Source organism: Accipiter gentilis, chromosome 13, assembly GCF_929443795.1.
Source record: "Accipiter gentilis chromosome 13, bAccGen1.1, whole genome shotgun sequence".
NCBI classification, from domain to species: Eukaryota; Metazoa; Chordata; class Aves; order Accipitriformes; family Accipitridae; genus Astur; species Astur gentilis.
Window position 1 is genome coordinate 17,212,175 of NC_064892.1, and position 13,766 is coordinate 17,225,940.

The window sequence follows — 13,766 nt, forward strand, 5'->3', positions numbered from 1 at the left end:
CAAAGCAACTCTTATTATTGCATGATCTGATTTAAATTTATCTTCGCACCTTGCCTTCTAAAAAGATATGCCTCCCATTGCTCTGAAATTCTGATTTTGTCAATATTCCTCTTTACTTCTTCTTACATTATGTCAGCACAGTGGAGATCATTACTTCCTTGCTATTATTGTCTGTTTGTCTGAAGTCTTTGAATCCTTACTAGCTACAGAACAGTTACAGGAGGGCATGGCTCGTTTTTGTTGCTTGTTTCCCATAGATCCACAATGATGATGGTGTTTGGCTGAGGCTGAATGATGAGACAATAAAGAAGTATGTTCCTAACATGAATGGTTACACTGAAGCCTGGTGTCTCTCTTTTAACCAACATCTTGGCAAGAGCCTTCTGGTACCTGTTGACGTAAGTAAAAGGTGCCTTTGAAAAATATCCAAAAGTACACTCTATCCTCATTACAAGACTTTCTTTAATTAAGGCTGCAAAAGAGTCCTGAGGTAAACAATATTTTAATTACCAAATACTACCTTCTATGTGTTTGCATTTTTGAGGGCTGTTGTGTAATGAGGGTGGAGTGTAGAAAGGGATGAGGCTTTCTACGTTGAAGCCTTTTCTCCTAGAAGAGAAACAAAAGTGCAAGGACCACTATAAGAGCGTACAAAAGTATAATCATATTAGATTGTGGTCTGCACCAGGTGTTTCTGATGCAAGATGCCTGTAAAGTGGTCTACTGATGCCATGATTTCAGAAGAGGCTTGCAGCCTGCAGTGAATCAATGTAATTGAGGCTTTTTTTAAAAAAACTTGAAAAGTTCTCTAGGCTCTGCTGGGTTTTGTGTATATTTTTTTGAGTTTTACACCTGAATCCTGAGTTATCAATTTATTAGCTACCAAAGAATCCCAGAGCATCAAGACTGAATTTATAATAAGAGTAAGCATAATTTATCTGGATAACTTTAATGGTGATCAGTATCACTACAATTCAACGGTTACATCTTTTCTGGAAACAAGATAAAGTTTAAAAAAATTTAAAAAATAAAGAAAAAAAATATAGTAGCCAAACCAAGATTTCTCAAAAAAATTTATGAAAGTGCAGGCCATTCTGGCTCATCTGGTTTTGTGCATTTCTCAGACTGGGCAGTACCTTGGTTTCTTCAGATTGGAATGTGAGAACCAGATCTAATTGCAAATACTGCTATTTAGATTTGCTTTGTCTTATATGAGTGAGCTGCTGCTGCAGTTGAAGACCATTAACAAATATTTGGCCAAATTAAACACCTGCAGCCAGTAATGTCATCCTGTTCATGTTTACAATCATAAAAGAACTGAGATATTCCCAGTTCCAGTGAAACTGGACTGTTTGCTAGTAGCCAAATCTGGCAATTCATAAATCCCCTGTGGCTGCAGCCCGTGTTCTGACAAATACTGTTACATGATGTGACTAGATCTTCTTCCTGTTCACCTTCTTGTCTATAAATTATTTGTTGATATAATTCTATTTGGACATCTCTTTCAATAAAATCCTTATTTTGGAAATTACTTTGATATTGCATTTGCAAAGCAAATTATTTCTGCAGTCAGACATCCATCAGTCATTCAAACACTGTGATGACAGGCATATTTATGTAGTTTGTTGTAGAATATATGAAAACATGGAAAAAATTAAGTTTTGCTTAAAATCTTGCTCATATTTTTGGCCTTAGAAATTAATACTTATTAGAAAATTGCTATATTATACTTTCATGAAACAGTATTTGTATGCAGCAGTTGATTTTTACCTTTTTACCCATGACAGAAGTGAATTCACCTTGACTAACTAAGTAGTTAACTTCAGAAAATATTGTGAGTCTGGATGGGTATTATATTTGGTTAGATTTCTTTTGTTTGGTTTTTTTTTAGCTTAACTATTTCTAATACTTTTTTTACTTGCTGAAGGGAACAGTTGTGAGCTCAGCAGTGATGTATGTGGTTAGCAAGAACTTATTAGTTGGTGTATTTCAAATGGCTCTGACACACTTATTTCTAGAGAAGAACATACCCTGTGCTCCCTGAGAAAAGCCTAAAAGGAAATGGCTGTCATAAATCAATAACTGAACATTCAATCTTGATAATATAATCTTGAGAATTCAAATTTCATTTGAATAAGTAGGTCAGGTACAATGAAATGTGAAAAACAGCATTTAATTATCATACATTTCACTCTCTGCTTCTGTAAAGTTCAGATAAAATGTTCACTTCTTTTTTTTTTTTCCTTAAACAGTACTGTGAAGTAGTTTTGATACCATTTAGACTATTAGGAGCTGGTAGATAGGCCTAATTTTCTTTCAAGTAACCAGTTACATTACGTTTTTAATGACACAAGGTAAAAGTCACCTGCTTTCTTAGCTTCTGATCACTGGCCAACATAGCAAAAGTCTTACAAAAGCAACTATTGTAACAATGTAGCTATGTATAATAAGAGATGTGTTTTGAGCTAGTTTCAGATGGAAGGTTTCTTTGCATCTGTCTCATATTTTCAGATTTTTGAAAGGACTTAGCATGTCCTGAAACTATTTAATTTCATTATGACCATATTTAAGCATTAAGATTTGTTGGTTTGAGTGATAATAATAAAAGGAAAAAGGAAAAAAAAAGTTCTCTAACATTTTCTTTCTCTCTTAAAGGCCACAAAACAAAAGCCAAGGTTCAGTGGTTTACTTTTGAATGCCTTAGTCTTTACTGCATGCAATTCTAGCATTATGCACCACACAACTTGATGAAATTCAGTAAACTCTTTTGTAAGCTCCTGATGCTTGTACCTTAGCTTAAAACTCTCTTTCCTGCTAAATCTTGATCATATAAAGTGATACTGCTTTCTTGGTAGAAAGTTTTAAAATAAAATATCTTTTAAGGTGATTACTAAGTTGAGAATATTAAAAAATTTATCTTTTTTTTCTCTGAATTGTCCAAGAAAAGAACTGTATTTGTAAGTTGTCAAATTTGATCAGTGCAGTCCTCTAGAGGTGAATGACTCATGCGGCAAAAGATGTTCAATTAAGTAATAAATGCTAAAGGTTCTGTAGGTTAAATTGTGAAATAATCCACATCTGCTCATCCTGTTATCGATTTGGGTGACTGAATGACATGATGAGCAGAATGTAGTTAAAAACAAAATCTGTTAATATACAAGATTTTTTGAATCTGAAGCTGTTCTACCAGTATTAGTGTCAGAGGAAGGAACTAGGCTGGAACAGTCTCTCATGTGACTAAAATTACAAATGGAAAATCAAGTGGCTGAATTAGTCATGGTATTCCCTGTTGAATTTCATAATATTACTTTTATTAGATTCCATTTATATTCAGCTCATGAGTGTGCAGATTTGTCTATTACAATTACATTACTTTGTCACATTTAAATATACAGGCTTTTTGTAATCATCCCTTAAGTAAATAAAATCTCTCAGTACATTTTGTAAAATATGTAAAGAGTATATTTTTAATAGAATACTTTAATTATTCTGTTTTGTCACTATTAATTGAACAGTGAACAAAGAAAAAACAGTAGTTTTTCAGCAATGTTAATTTTAGCCTCTTGTCCTCTTGAGGTATAGATTGTATCTACATTTTATGTTTATTTATTGAGATAAACCAGATATTTTATGATAAAGCAAACATTGAGTATCCTAGATCTCCTTAATATACTGTTTCTGTATATTTTGATCAAAGCTATCATATTTACAGATAAGTGATCATAGGAAAGCAGAGATCTGTTGTAGTCACCAGACTCTTATTTATTTGAGCTGTGGTCATTTACCTTCTTAGAAAATCTGCGTAGTCAAATCTGTTCCTTTTGTTGCTCTTTTCCTTTCATGAGGAACTGCTATATAGCCATTGATCTAAAATTGTGCATCCAGTCCGTTGTAGGAAATATGATTATGAGACTATGAGTTTAATAGATGGTGACTTAGGATAAGAGTATAAGTCTGAATAGATTGAGATTTTGGATAAACTGCTTCCATGCCTGGTAGTTATTTTTCCTTCTGTCTTCTGACATTCAGGTAACTGGTTTTGAAAAAAACACTTAAGTTCCTTACATAGACAGTTATGTATTCATGCTTACACGCAGTACTTAGGAGAAAGGCACATATGACGTAAAACAGTAGACATGAGGAAGAAATAGAATTTTATCTTGGTCAAGCTCTGGAACATGACTTTTTAAAAATCATATTCTAAGTATGTTTTTGTTACTGCATTTTAAATGTAAAACTTTATTGTAAGGAATATTGTATGATGCTGCCCAGTTATATTATTATTACATTCCCCAGCCACCATAGGCAAGCAGGATTGAGAAACTGCGGGTTTTTCAAACCATTATTGCAGTGGAAGAAAGAACCAAAATCAGTATGTAGACTGCAGTGTTTGATCACAGAACCTCAGAAAGCTGAATGTTCTGTGGAAATGTTGAAGGACATTCAAAAGAAATTTCTACTGTCATTTTAGGCAGAATGGAAGGCGATTGGAGAGTAGGACTATGTTGGGTGAAAGGTCAAGATGGTTGTTCAAGATAAGCCTTCACTTTCAAAAATAATATCAGTTGAGATTTTAAATGCTTAATGGTCTGCTAATTTTTTGTGGTGAAATGAAGTAATTTATATTTAATTTTTTTATTTCTGAAACTTAAACTTTATTGGAAAAAAAGTATGAATTCCTGAAATTATTTTTAGTTTTTGGAAGAGGAAGCTTGAAAGGAAAAAATGAACTAACTCTACAGATGGTAGCATAAGGACTAAATAGGAAGCCTTGTATGTACTAGGTTCTTCAGAATGAAAACTTAAATCTCAAATACGTGCCTGATCTATTCATCTAAACTGGCGTACAGTGTGTTAATAGCCAGGAAGCTCTAAACCTCCCAGAGCAAAGGAGAGCTGCTAGTTTGATCTTCTTGGTGTTGCTAAGCCAGCATGGTCACGCTTCACTGCTGTTGGTTTCTTTTGTACATTTTACACATACAGCTTTATAACATACAAAAGTAGATCTTTGATGTGATATATAAATATTTGAGGTATGAGTAGTCCATGTTTCTGTGTACAGCGGAATTCCATCACAAAATATGAGATATGCTGCAAAGTAATATAATCAGTTGGTTAAACCGCATTGGATGCCTATGAAGTACACTTTCATTAGGCAAATGTAGGCTTTTTATAGTTGTTGTAGTTTTATGTCAAATTGGTAAGCCTTTACTCTGCCAGTCTTCCTAACACCCTCCCCACCTTCCCCAACGCCCCAAAACATATCTCGCTAGTGCATTGGTACCTCTTCCAATTTTGGGTAGAGCTACTAAATTCTAAGGAAATACTGGTGTTTGATAATTTCAGTGGTTTTGTCAAAATTGCAAATCATTTGTGTTGCTGAAACTTGATGTAAGCAGAAGTTTTGCAAACAGTATACAGCTAGATGATTTGCTTCTATCATGAGATAGAAGCATGGGTTTATTTACTTTTACCATGTTAATATTTTTTCAAGGAATACAGAGGAAGAGACATGCCAAGAGTGTTTTGTACTTGTTTCTGCTTAGAGGGATTCGTTGCCTTTTCTTTAACTACTGTTAAATTTTAATGTGACTGCTGTCTGGGGATTTCACTTGGTTCCCCTGTCAGGATGGGGACAGGGAATAAGATTTTGATATCTCTGTTCATATAGATAAAATGGTTGCTCTGCCAAAGGGATTCTGTCATAAATACTATATATGTACTATTAATTCTTTCATTTGACAGGAATGGTGAAAATTTCTTTGGAATTAGTGGAAACCAGTTTATGGACAAAAGATGGCTGCTTTTTTATGTTTTCCAATGATTGAAAAATGCTGTCCTAGCTGTTCTGTGGGAGGAAAAAATACGCAGGACGGCCGTGCTCATTTCTATAGTACAGGCAATTGGTTATAGTTAGTGATGTCTCTCTAGCAGCTCTGTTTGGTTTGTGATAATTCATAACAAGCTAGTAAATGCATTGTATGTTTTATAAAATTAATGAAATCTTAGCAATCATTCTCCTTACACTGTGAAATTTTGGGCTCTGGGGAAGAGTGCGATTTTGATGTGCAAACTGGTGAAATCGTTCTGTGCAAGTGAATTACTTGGAATGATAGTGAGCTTAGCCCTTCTGCATCTTTTCAGTTCTGACTTGGTGACTAAAAGTCCATGTGCAGTTGTCTTGCAATACTTGAAATTATCTTTCAGAATAGCAGACTGTCTTGCTATAAAACCATGGTTTGTGGTGGGACCAACTACTGTTTAATTGTAACAGAAAAGTGGGATTTTTCTGTGCACAAAGTCTAAAGCTTTATAAGAAATGTCTGGCTCTTAATTTCAGTAAATGGCATGACACACTACATCCATTTCGAGCTTTTGACATACTAAAGTGGTTTTGTTTAATGGATGATTTGCCATGGTGAGCAATGGACTCAGGTGACTTGATGAGGAAAATAAAACTTTCCCCTTTTGCAAAACATTCTACCAGTAAATTTACTTGTGGAGAAAGTTTGCATTATAGTACCTCGAGCTTCTTCCTCCAATGTTTCTTTGTTCCCATTTCTTTGTTGATATATGTCTTTTTTTTAAACTTTGTTGCTCAGAATGTCTTTAATGCTAGCCAAGGAGTAAGGGATTTGGACTTTTTTTCATGGACTTCCAAAGCTTTACCCCCTAAGGTGAGTTAAATGACAGGAATAGTCACATTGTATCTCATGTTTTCAGATTGTACCTTATGACTCAACTTTACGCTAAATATTCTTTGAAGTCTGTTTTATTTGAATTATTTTTACAGGAAATAGCAGATTTGCATAGAATGCTCTATCTCTGTCTCTTCCTTTAGGATGAGAAAAAAATACCAGGGCAGATTACTGAACTTTCATTAATTCATAAGTAGCACTCTCCTTCTTTAACAAACCAAATCAGAAATTCAGAGAGATGGCCTAGTAACGTAATAAAGGCTTTCATTCTCTTTTTTATGTAGAACGTGGTAGTAAATTTTTCTCTCTTGTTGGAGGGTACACTTTAAGTTGCAGCATCTAATAAGATGATATTTGTATAAGTAAAGCCACAAATATTTAATAAATACTCAGCCCATTCTTAATCTTTTTTAAAATTACACAATTATAGGAACAAGTTATATGTACAGTTAAGCCATTTAAATTATCTACAGAAGTGCTCTTCTAAATCTCCTTGCAGCCCTGTAGTGATTTTGAGATTGTTATTTTGGGGGAAAAAATTCAGTGGAAAAACAAGTTTTTAAATCTCTAAACCAATATGTACAATGCTGAGTGTCATCTTCATTACAAAGTTCATACGAAAAAAATCAAACTACCTTATTATTATATCAAGATCTAGACAATGTTTAAACAGTGTTTAAAACATACAGATTTTTTTTTCCTTGAACCAGTTTGCCTCAGCTTGCATTAACTTGCTTTGAAAGTTATGTATTTACAGAACAGATTCATTTTTGTATAAAGGCTTCTTGGAAAGACTGCTGTATAAGTCTGGAGATAGCGCATGGACTTCCATACCAAAAAGCTGAAAATATGATAATTAAAGAGATCAGAATAAATTGCATTAATTAAAAAGGAAATAATATAAGCAGAAGTTTGGTTTAAAACTGATAAAAGAAAGTATTCTTTTACATAGCAGGAAGTGAACTCCTGGAAGGTGTTGTTACAAGAGATTGTGAAGCCAGAAAGTATCAGCACATTCAGAAAAAATGTACAGAAACCAGATTCATAAATAAACACTAAGGAAAATAGGGTATACCCTCTAACATCCATAATAAGAAGATTTTAAATGCTGTTGGTATAAAAGGGACAGACCACTAATAAAATCTTGTATGCTAAAGAGTGTCTCCTGTTGCCATTGCTGAACACGCTATACTGGACTAGGTGAACCACTGGCTTCATCCTGTAGGGCATTACTTAGTTCTTAACTTTCCAATGTTCTCTTAAAAGCACCTATGACTTGCATTATAAGCATAATAGAGCTCGCTCCTGCTTTTCACTTGCTTTCTTCTGATACAAATGTGTGTTACGTTACTTCCATCCCTTATATTTTTCTGTACAATAGCCTTTTTGTTAAGCTATGGCTGGCTGAAAAATCAATGCTAATACGTCTCTTCTTTTAGTAACTACTAATTTTTCTTGGTAGGAAACTCAAAATTTTTTTTCCATTTCAGATTTAGGTAAATATTTCATCTGTAATTGGTACCAGTTTGAATAAATTTGCAAGCCATTTTTATTGTCATAGTGAAAATAATAAATATGCACTAATATTTACATGTGCATTTAAGAATCTATGGTGGTGTTGTTCTCTTTGTCATAGTTTTACCTTTAAATTAACAATGTATTCTAAATGTGAAATCAAAAAAGAAGCATATCATTTAGAAAGGGATAATGTTAAAATTCCTTTTACAGAGCCCCAGACTTTTTCACAAAATTTTGCAAATACAGCGGGAGGAATGAGCATGTATCCTGATAAATGTCAGTATGAAACAAGGTTTAGTGAAAGCTGTTAGAGTAAATAATTTGTCTCGAATGGTAGATCTGAGATATTCCTTTATATAAATGGTTACATTAATACTACTTCTGTTTCAAGAGTAATATGATGCCTTTTCAATTAATACGCAATTCACTAGTAGTTAGTTGTTTATCATTGCACACTAAAATTAGCAATGTAACTAATATCTCTTCGCTTTGAAATTTAGCTATTGTAGTCTTGAAATAATTTTTTCTTATCTAAAGAGTTCAAAGGTATTATTAATAGGTTTTATTCTGTTCTGTTTTGTTTTGCCTTTTTTTTAATTTCCCAGGAATCTAGGTCTAATACTGATGATTTTTTCAAAGACCTAAATTCACACTGCCCACAGGAAGCAGTGATGCAAGAACAAGATATGCCATTCCTTCGAGGTGGACCTGGAGTGTACAAGGTAGTGAAGACTGGTCCGTCAGGTCACAACATCAGAAGCTGCCCTAACCTTAGAGGTATCCCAATTGGAATGTTAGTTCTGGGAAACAAAGTCAAGGCAGTGGGCGAGGTATGGATCCTTGTAGCTTCAGTTCATGTCTTCATAGATACCAGTATATAACAGTAGTAAACGCAACAAAAGAATCTGCCCCTGTACAGGTTTGCTTTTCCAACCCTCATGATAAATACTAACCTTTGAACTTGGTTTATAATATAGATACTAATGCAATTATGTCTTTTGCCTCTTAGATGTGTGCATTGGCTGGAATAATGTTAAAATTGTACTGCAGTTACATGTGCTTGCTTATATATTTCTTTTACAGTATTCCTTACAAAATTATGCTTATTGTTCTACTTTTTTTGTCATATTCTTTGGAAGAATTTTGTTTCATTGAAAAAATGTTTTTCAAGGACTTAACCAATTAACAAATTATTCTGTTTCTCTGTATTGATTGTATTTGTGTGTTCGGTTGCTGAACTGTTGTTACTATTCCCAGTTGTCCAGCTGTGGTGTTTGATGGTTAAGAAGGGCTTAAGGATGAAGTGTGTCATGCTATTTCCTAAATATAATGTTAGGCACAAAATTAGTACTCATTCAAACTTTTCATATATAACTTGGTATTATAATTCTACTGTTGCAGCCACCAACAAAAAGGCATATTTTGGTGAATATTTCCTTCAAGTTTTTATTAAGGCTTGTTTGGATGTTCTAAAGTTGTGGTATTGGTGTTTTGCTTCTTCTGAACATAAACAGGTTGGAACATAACAGGATTTCTGGAAATACTCCTAACTGTAAATGTGCCGTAAATAGTTTTGGTACTTCAGTCTGCCTCAGCCTGTGGCCTTAATTTAAGAAACTTTTTTTTTTTACATTTGCATTGTAATATAAAGATTGGAGTGAGTGTGTTTTTCAGATACTATAATAAGTTGCTGAATCATGCTACTGAATTATCTGAAAAGTCAATAAATTGTGCTTTTTTATATGTGTGCATCAGGTGACTAATTCAGAAGGTACGTGGGTGCAAATGGATAAGAACAGCATGGTAGAGTTCTGTGAAAGTGATGAAGGCGAGGCATGGTCATTAGCTAGAGACAGAGGTGGAAACCAGTACCTCCGACATGAAGATGGCAAGTTTTTGTTTTGTTTTTTAAATTAACTTAGGAAAAAATAAGCAATCTAAACAGGACAAATAAATAAAGAAGGAACTGAGTTTTAAACAGGTATAACATTAATTTACGCTTTTTCGTTTGAGTTATTTTACACAGTTGGACTGCAAAGTTGTTTATAAACATTCTTTAAATGTTTTTTAAAAGTACATTTAAAAGTATTTCCCCATGCTTTCTTCTGTACCAGTTATGGTTCATAATTTTAACCATCCTTCTTTTAGCTGGGGGGATCATTTTTAAATAAGTAATTGTGCATCTTTATTAGCTTTCTTTGGTCTACTTTGTGTCTCTGAAAAGCGGAGCAGAATAAATTATTTATGTACCTTTTGATTTTAAGTTTGTTGTGTCTGTCATGCGGCATCCTGTTTAAAACCTGTTCACATTTTTTTAACGCTGTATCTAAAATTAACATCAAATTAGTTAATTCTAGTTAGCAAAGTATGATTACATTCTCTTAAAATGCAGAATTTCTGTCCTGATAATTCATGTTCAGACTGGGTAAGACCTAGAAATAATAAAAGAAAACATAAACACAATGTTAGTACACAAAGATTTTTACTGCTCCCCTACCCCTGAATCAACTTTCTAGTTGATCTCCCTCCAAACAGGCTATCATTACTGGTCTAAAATATATTTTATTTCACCCTGAATGCTTCACATGAATACCTTGAGGTATTCTGAAACCATTATTTCCTTAACAGATAGTCCCAGCCTGTCTGGATGTGTTCTCCTGTGCAAGATTATGGGCTACTTATGTTCTCTTAAAAGATGAGACAGGGAGTGATCTGTCAGTATTTATACTTCTGGAGGAGATCATCTATCCAACCTCCCTGTCAGTGCAGATTCAGCTAGATCAGGTTGCTCAGGTCCTTGTTTAGTCAACTTCTACCTCCAGCCTCTCTGGACAACCTGTACCAGTATTTGGCTCACCTTCATGGTGAAAAATTTTCCTAATACCTAATCACAGTTTCCCATGCTGCAACTTTTATTTATTGTCTCTTGTCCTATCACTCTGAACCCGACATGAGTCTGGCTTCATCTTCCCTGAATCCTTCAATTAGATAGTTGAAGGGAGCAATAAAATCTCACCTTAGTTTTCTCTTTTTTAAGACTGAACAAACCCAGATGTCTCAGCCTCTCTCCTTAGATGGTGTGTGCTCTACTGCCCTGACTGTCTGGGTGGCCTCCACTGAACTCATTTCAGTCTGTCTTCTGATGGGGAGCCTGAAACTGGACACAGCACCCCAGCTGTCCAGTGTGTCCCTCTTGCCTTTCCAATCTCTAGTAAAAATTACTATGGATCTTCATTACAATTGTTTTCTTACAGGTATTATCAGAGAGAAACATTTAAGGTTCTTCCATTGATAATAAAACTTTGGTAGAGTTCCCTAGAGGCTGGTTTGTTTCAACTCGCTTGAAGAGTTACTTTCTTCGAGCCGCTTTTTTTTTTCTTCAACATATATTTGTCTGTGAATAAATATGGACTTTTTCAATTTATAATCTTCCCACTCTGTTTATGGGATCTAATGCATCTGTTTTCCAAAAGATGTCTTCATGAAAAACTTCTACCTCAGGAGTTATGTTCTGCTTATGTTTTTACGTAGTACTTATTGTAGTCTTATTTGTTCATTGTAACAGACTCTTTGCCCTTTTCTGGTTTAAACATCTTGTGCTGAAAGTTATTTTACATCTAGATACTCTGATAATTATCATCATGTTACCATACTAAAACAAAGTAATTCCTTGCTAATGCTTAAGTATTTGTTGTAGGCTGTTGCTGCTTTACTTTAAGGTATAAAACATTCAGCAAAGAAAGGGAATAACTAAGAGGGGAAAAAAAAGTGTTTACTTAATACGTAGCACAGTCTCTTTTTGAAGTCATAGATTCTCTGTTTTTAGTTATGTCTGATAATCTCAAGTTCTGAGGTGCTCCACGTGCCCAAGTAGATACTAGAAACTAAGTATTTGTGAATTGGAACACTACCTTACTTTGAAAGCACATGTATTCAATAATAGGGTTGTTAATGTCATCATTTTCTATCCTAATATGAGGCTGTTTGTTTTTCCAGTAGAAGATCATTTCGCTGCAGTTAATAAATCAAGCAGTGTGCAAAAATTTCCGTTCAAGAGTACTTATTCTGAGGAATAGATATAACCTACATTCAAGTCACTTGACAGTATTTTGTGTATTTTAAGTTGTCTTTTCCAGTTTCAGTAATTTATCGATCATTTAATCTTTTCTGTAATTTCTCAAGGTATATCTGTGCTTTAAGAAAGAATTCCCAAATTTGGAAGAATTTAAACAAGACCCTTGTTTGAAGGTCTATCTTCAGATTCTTGATACTTATGTTCTGTTACTGAAGGATGTCTTAAGCTTATCGTTGTTCTCACAGAAAAACAGAAATGCAAGCTCCGGACTTTGAGGACAAAACTCCGTAGTAGGATTTTTACAATCCAGTGCATAGGGATATCATCTTAGAAACTTTCCGATGCAAGTCCTATGCCTCAACATGCCTGGGGTTATTCTTTTCTAGATGAGTCTATGCTTTTATAAGTAGGATGCAGTTTAAGTAGTTATCAGTGCAATTACTGAGATACTTCAAACTATTCTATGTTGGTAGTCCATCTCAGTACCAAGTAAAACTAATGCTCTTAAGCCACATCTGAAAATTATTTAAACGAATTGTTTTTCTTTGCCATGAAATGTATTAGGAATACTCTTTGTCATCAGTTTCAATGCTTTTGCTGGAGGGAAATAATCAGGATTTGGAGGAGCTCCAACTAGATTTGCAACTGTCTATATTTTTATCCATAAATAATACCACCTTTCAGATTGCTTTTGTATTTTCATTGTTTAATAAAATTATAATAAAATTCTCAGAAAGAAGTAGGATTTCTGTCAAGAGACAAAGTGAAAGTCTTACTGAATGCCAGAGTCTGTAGGCAGGTATCCAGATGCTTAGCTGAAACACTACAGCAAGATCTCGAGTTGCCTCTAATTGAGAAAATTCTAGATCCTTTCTTTTTTAAGCTGAGTTTAAATTTCCAACCTTCTCTGTGATTTTTTTTTTTCTTTTCTTAATTTGAATATCTGTGTTATGTAAAAGTTTGTACCCCAAAATGCAGTTTTGGCCTAAAATGCAATTTTCTAAAAATAGCTCTTAGAAGAGTTATGATTTTTTTTTAATTGAATACATATTAATTTTAGTACGTTTATAAGAGGAAAAGCTCAAGTTGCCAACCTGAGTTTTTAACCTCCACTTGGGAGATTTCTTGTGAATTTTTTCTTAGAGATCATCACTTGGAATGATATTTCTGATCACATTAAGTCAGTAATGTCTCCTTAAATCTAAATAGTCAAGTGGATTCTAGCTCTCATTTATCTTGGCTCTTCTGTTTTTATGGATATTCTGAAAGACCCCAGGCTGGTTTTGGTTGGAGGTTTTTTTAGTATCGTACAGAAAGCAAAACTGTAGTACTCAGTAACAGATATGGATAAATCTGTCAGGGGAAAAAAAAATGTCTTATGTCCCATGAACTATTAAGGGGTAGCCAGGATTAAAAGTTTATTGCCTCTGAGTTTGCCACTCTGAAAACTATCCTTTCTCTACCCTGCTTTCTCA

General features: G+C 34.1%; 1 protein-coding gene across 14 annotated transcripts in view; it reads left to right on the top strand.

The window, feature by feature from the left end:
• MYCBP2 (MYC binding protein 2) overlaps window positions 1-13,766 on the top strand; it is a 205,306-nt gene that overhangs the window by 138,401 nt on the left and 53,139 nt on the right. For 9 of the 14 annotated variants that reach the window (XM_049815912.1, XM_049815905.1, XM_049815906.1 and 6 more), the window contains 4 exons: window positions 258-398; window positions 6,603-6,677; window positions 8,822-9,046; window positions 9,972-10,104. In XM_049815912.1, the coding sequence (XP_049671869.1) occupies window positions 258-398; window positions 6,603-6,677; window positions 8,822-9,046; window positions 9,972-10,104 (574 nt within the window). The remainder of the gene's footprint in view (window positions 1-257; window positions 399-6,602; window positions 6,678-8,821; window positions 9,047-9,971; window positions 10,105-13,766) is intronic. The other 5 variants (XM_049815908.1, XM_049815915.1, XM_049815914.1 and 2 more) reach the window with 4 other exon arrangements.